The sequence below is a fragment of the Gadus chalcogrammus genome, chromosome 12 (assembly GCF_026213295.1).
Source record: "Gadus chalcogrammus isolate NIFS_2021 chromosome 12, NIFS_Gcha_1.0, whole genome shotgun sequence".
Taxonomy (NCBI): domain Eukaryota; kingdom Metazoa; phylum Chordata; class Actinopteri; order Gadiformes; family Gadidae; genus Gadus; species Gadus chalcogrammus.
Genome location: NC_079423.1, coordinates 27,406,094 through 27,412,093, shown reverse-complemented (window position 1 = coordinate 27,412,093; position 6,000 = coordinate 27,406,094). Strand labels below are relative to the sequence as shown.

The 6,000-nt window shown below is 43.3% G+C and overlaps 1 protein-coding gene across 1 annotated transcript in view; it reads left to right on the top strand.

The window, feature by feature from the left end:
• Positions 1-229: 229 nt before the first annotated feature.
• ankrd24 (ankyrin repeat domain 24) overlaps positions 230-6,000 on the top strand; it is a 15,535-nt gene continuing 9,764 nt past the window's right edge. Inside the window, exons 1-8 of the mRNA XM_056603288.1 lie at positions 230-1,056; positions 1,552-1,682; positions 1,994-2,082; positions 3,593-3,657; positions 3,906-3,963; positions 4,165-4,235; positions 4,860-4,966; positions 5,602-5,774. Of these exons, the coding sequence (XP_056459263.1) occupies positions 985-1,056; positions 1,552-1,682; positions 1,994-2,082; positions 3,593-3,657; positions 3,906-3,963; positions 4,165-4,235; positions 4,860-4,966; positions 5,602-5,774 (766 nt within the window). The 5' untranslated portion in view covers positions 230-984. The remainder of the gene's footprint in view (positions 1,057-1,551; positions 1,683-1,993; positions 2,083-3,592; positions 3,658-3,905; positions 3,964-4,164; positions 4,236-4,859; positions 4,967-5,601; positions 5,775-6,000) is intronic.

Sequence of the window (6,000 nt, the reverse complement as noted above, 5' to 3'; positions counted from 1 at the left end):
GATGTGGTTACATGTACACTACACACGTGGCCATTATAGCTGTAGCTTTGTTTCTTTCTTTAGGTTTATCATTCCCTTGTTAGGATGTCCATCCCATGCGAGTACGACTCCCCCCCCACCCAGTACAGCATCAACACTGCACAGTGTCCCCTCCTCCTAGTGCCTGTCGAGCAGTGCAGAACAGAGAATAGTCAGCCAGTTTCTCCTCTTTCTGCTGATTCCACCACATCCTGGCAGGCCTTCAGTTCCGCGGCGGCGGTGCTCCGACCCTTAGCGCGATAGCACGGGGCTCTGACTGACACAGAACTCACGCAACCTAACGCAGAGCAGAGAAGTACAGCTGCGACGGAGAAGGACCATTTGTTAGGAGCACAAGCACGGCGACGGAGGGAGTGTGTGTCTGTGGTTTGTGTGTGTGTCTGTGGGTGCGTGTGTGTGTGTGGGTGTGTATGTGAGCTAGGTGGAGGGACAGACGGTGTCCTTGCTAGCCGGAGGACATACCGTGACAGCACTGCAGAGGGAGGGATTGTGAAGAACAGATAGCAGCATGCTGGTTTGTTTACACTGGCGTCTGTTTGACAGGGGTATATTCTTCCAAACGGAGTATAAGTTTAACATGTAGGCCAGTTTATGTACGCGGGAGTCTAGGTTTTTGAGGTCTCTTTAGTGTTGTGGGGTGGACAATGTTCCAGGATACATGTTAGTTTGGATCGGCCTCAACTTCTGTGGATGTGTGGTGGAGGCTTACAGTAACAGTACACTTAGCGATAACAGCATGGCTTTGTTTATGTGTGACCTTGTAACCAGGAAGTGGTGGTCTCATAGTGTCTGTGTACAGCATAAAGCTAAGTGAGGCGATAATTGTGCACATGCAGTATCTATGCTGTGTTTATATGTAACTCTGTGGCTGTTTATGCGAGTGTGTATGTGTTTAGTGTAGCGGGGGACACACAGCTAGTGTGTGTGAGGCCCTGATAGTAAGTCATGGAGCCTACGGAGCCGTTGTTTAGCGTGATGAAGCGCTTCTGTCCATGTCTCAGTCTCCTGCCACTCACAGTAGGTATCGCCTCTCTTAATGTGTACACTTCTCCTGCTTTTCCCTTCTCTCTCTCTCTTGCACGTCCACACTAATGTCTCTCTTTCGGTCTCTTGTTCACTTTTCTTTCTGTCTCTCTGTCTCTTTTACACTCTGCCAATGTATAGAAAAGGCAAACCGTGCAGGTTTTAAGTGAATTTGTAAATGTTTGTGAAACATTCCTTTGTGTTAAATATAAGTGTGAGTGGGATGTATGTGTATTAGTATAAGTGTTGTTGTAGATTAGTTAGGCTGTAATGAGTGTCTTTCACACGTCAATATTGATTCATCATGCTTTGTGCTCTTTTTAATACACACTTTGCTACTTTTTCTCGATTTCATTGATGCTGCCTTGTCATGCAGTGTCTCCTGAAAAGAACCAGTATCTGTTTCCCTCTGGTTTGAGAGGGCAAGGTCATGACCCTTCTTATCTCCTGTGTGGTGTCTGCCATCTCTGCCCCCCCCCCCCCATGCAGAGCCAGGACTGGAGCCGGAGTGACGAGAGACTGCTGCAGGCCGTGGAGCAGAAGGAAGCAGACAAGGTCTCTGCTCTCATCGTGAAGAAGAACCTCTGCCCCACCAAGCTGGACACAGAGGGCAAATCAGCGTGAGTTCGTAACTGCTCTATCCTCCTATTTCACCTGTTTCTTTTATTTTCACATGATGGAATGATCTGGTCTGGTCACTAGGGACAATATGCCCTCGAAGTCTCTTTGAAAAAAACATGGTTTGGTACATTACTCTGTTGCTTAACAACCTTGTGTTAAATAACAGCATATTTCTTTAGCCGTAGTGATATTACCCTCATAATCATGATCATAAAAAAACATATTTATGAATCATTCAAATACATTGCTCTACCCAATGAGGCTGTTTTATGGATGTTATAAACCCTCTTCTTGACCAATGCCTTGCCAGCTTCCACCTGTGTGCGTCTAAGGGTCGTCTGGACTGTCTGGAGGTGATCATCTCTCACGGAGCCGACTTGAAAACAACAGACGGAGCAGGTGGGGCTCATAGCTTAATGCACCTCTTCACTCATTCTGATGTCAAAGTGTTTTACATGTCAAATGCACAGTATAGTGCAGGTTCTGAACTTGGCAATGTAGCTAAATATTTAGGTGAGTGCTGCATGCAACTCTCAACCATTGTTCTTCATAAGTTTTATTCTAATTTTTAATTATTCTCTACAAACTTTGGGATCTATCTCCTTCCTCAAATTTTCACCTAAAGACTCCATTCAATTTTTAAAATGTCCAGAATAGCTTCGAATCGCAGGCTTCTTTTCAGATTTTTTAAATATTTTATACTTTTTAAGATATTCTTCTTTTAAAATAATATCTTTTTTTTTTAACATGGGAGTCAATGGGAGGACGGCGGAGCTGGTTCTTCAACTGTTTAAGACGTAACCAAATAAATCTGTTTATCTTCGTTTTTTCTACTATTTAACAAATCGACACACTTCAATAATATCTAAACGGAATTTCGATATCATTTAAACTTTCTTCAGAATCACAGCTTCAGCTTCATACCGGCTTCGTTTTCAGCTGTTTTCATTGAAGACGTCTGCCCATTCTGACACTCCGACAGGATAGATGAGCAATGTTTACTTCAGTCCACTCTGGGTAGGCTGGTAGACTGATCTATCCAGCACAGATCTAGGCGGACACGCCCACTTGTGATGTCAGAAGAGGCAGATTTTCAAAACGGCTTGTAATGGCTAATCACACTCACACCTGGTGGTATATTACTATGTCCCCTTTAAGACATTGTAACTCAATCATCATTTTTCAACCGTTTACCTTCGTTCTAACCATTTAACAAATCTAGATTTTCGATATAATTTAAACTTTATTCAGAATCATAGTTTTAGTTTCATACGGCTTCGTTTTCAGTTGGTGTCATTGATTTACGTTGACGCTGGAGCGTCGTTCAGCAGTGTTGCAAAATGGGTAGTTTTTCCGCCCGATTGGGCTACTTTTGGAGGACGTTCAGACTGTGTTGCAAGATTGGGCTGTTTTTCCCGCTCTATTGGGCTACTTTTAATCACGCACGACTCGCTATTCTCACACACAATCTAACGTTTCTTTACTTAGGCCTAATCTATGTGGCTTTATTGAAAAATATTTTAAACCTCACTTTGCACTACAGCACTCACACATTTTCTGCAGGCAATGCATTTTCTAGTTACAATTAATGTATTTATTTTAAGGAGTCATCAATAAGTGCAAACAAATAGCAAAGAAAATGGCAGTAAAAACTGAAATATACATACTGTATAACAGTAAAAGTTAACACTAGCAGCAGTGGTTGAGACTGTAAGGATGGGTACTATAGACACAGGAAAAAAATTATTAACTCTTGTAAATATAAAGTGCAAGAGTGCCGATGAATATGACAATTTCAATGTGGTGATAAACATTGAGCGTCTATAGAAAGTGAATAGTGCATACATTGTGTGGTCCGCCCCAGATGTGTGGTTTCCTGCTTGTCTCATTGGCTGTCCTCTGTTCCCAGGCTTCAGTGCTCTCCATTTAGCAGCCAAGAACGGTCAGCCTGAGTGTTTGAAGAGACTTTTACAGGTAAGACACAGGGAGGTTCAGCTGTCAGAGACGTATTCATTACTTTACAAACTACATTATATGTCTACTGTGTGGCTGTGGCCTGCTATTCCATCAATGCTGTACATGCTGGTGTCGTAATCCAAAAATCATTACTTTCTCCCATAAGGAGAATAGTTAATCTTAAAAACGAGTACAATCAACACAAAAACCAAAAATATAAAAAAGTTAAGCCAAACTGAAAACAAAACTGTGATTTTCCCTGACAGGAGAGATTATCTGTGGACTATACGGATAGCATCGGTCGAACAGCTTTGCATCATGCTGGTAAATTGTATTTATATTGATTTCCCTAATTCAACGCTTATAAGTAAAGGTGAAACTTGACGAGTATTAATGTCGACTGAACACATTTTATTGTAGTTTTTTTATTGAGTGCTGTGGAAAGTACTTATTTTATTCATGTTTGGAAGTGATGCTATACAAGGTGGGCTGAATATATCTGCCATTTCTTTTGTCCCTCTGCAGCCGTCAGTGGCTGCTGGTCCTGTGCTGAGACCTTATGGGACTTCAAGGCCAATCTGGACTCCCAGGATGAGGTATGCTTGCTCACGACACGGTTATTGTGTGTCGTTTTAAATTGCTTCATGGAAAAACTGCATTGCCCTTTGTCGGGTTTCGACATTAGTCGAAAGCTTGTTTGACTGAGGTCAGCTTCACCTGTGAGTCACGTGGTTCAGGAGAGAACGGGTTGACTGGCAACCGGAACCGGTTGCTGGTTCGATTCCCAGCTTCCCAGTGTCAAGGTGTCCCTGAGCAAGACACCTACGTAACCCTAACTACTGCTGACCTGGATGTTCCCTTGAATGGTTGACAACGCCATCGATGTTGGAATCTTGTACGAATGGATGAATGTTAGGCAATATTGTAAAGCGCTTCGAGTGGCCACTGGTTAGGAAAGCGCTAGTTACATTAACATTAAGGGCATTTAGCAGATGCTCTTCTCCAAAGAGACTTACAATAATAGTACAGTGGATAAGGCCATTTGTCAGAAGAAACCTTTTAAAAGTTTTCTTCTGTTGTCAATACAGTATAACACAGTATGTATACAATACAGTATGTCAACACTGCATTTGCGCTGTTGTTTCCCTAGTGGTCTTAGTGGTGTAATGCTCCATGGTTTATGATCCTGCCTGGGTTATGTTTCGTCATCCTCCTATCAGGAAGGAGCCACTCCTCTGATCTTAGCAGCCCAGATGAGCAGAGCGGAGCTGTGTGCCTTTCTGATGGAGCGGGGAGCCAACGCAAACATCCAGGATAACCAGGGAAGGTAGTCGCCATTTTCCTCTTCATGCTTGTTTACTTTGTGTGTTATAGCCACACACGCATACACATCACTTTAAAGTCTCTGGACTATGCCATGACCCAGCTGCTCGCCAGAATATTAGTTTTGCGAAAAGGGTTTTTGAATTATTGATACATGTAATTAAAACCGACTTTGTTGAAAAGCAAATCTTTTTGCTGCCATATTATTAAACCATATTTAAATGTTAAGGCAAAGCCTCAAGTGAAAATATATTAAAAACAAAATGTACATGCCGAAAGACATGCCTTAAAAGTCACAAAGATTCAAAGGACACAAGAAATTCCCCTGCAATCCTTCTGAGTCCTGCTGAAGAGGTTTCCCGGCCCGTACTCTGAGCTTGTCTTCAAGTCTGAGGACTTCCCCTGTGTGGGAATCCATCCTCTTTGTGGATCCCAGAAGCCCTGCCGCTAGGATAACCTAAGAGTAGTTTTTCAAGTAAATGTAGATCTTTTTAATTCTTTTTAATAAGAATCCGCTCACTAAATCCACCCAACAATTTGTGAACTCCACACCCTTGCAGTACACAACCCTCACTCAGAGGAACTGATTGTCTTGATGTTGGGCACCCTGTGTCTTGTCTCTGAACGTTTCTGTCCCAGGTCGGCCCTGATGCTGGCCTGTGAGAGCGACAGCGTGGAGACGGTGGCGGCTCTGCTGAGGGGCGGGGCCAACACACAGCTCATCGACGCCCTGGGACACGACGCCGCCCACTATGGCGTAACCACGGGCAACCAGCGCATCACACACCTACTGCAGAACGGAGCTCCTCCAGGTTTATCTTTTTGGCTTACCTTTCACAAATATGAACAAAATATAAAATTCTCGCCCCTCTCAATGGAAATGAACTGGTGCCTTTGAGGCAGTAGGAACCTATTTTAATCAGGCAGATCTAGGTGACGGCCTAAGGCCGTTGCAATCAGCACTTTGAACATCTTTGAAGGTCTTTCCATTCACTGTGCAAACTTCCTTTTTGCCCTTACTGCATCATCTCTATTCCA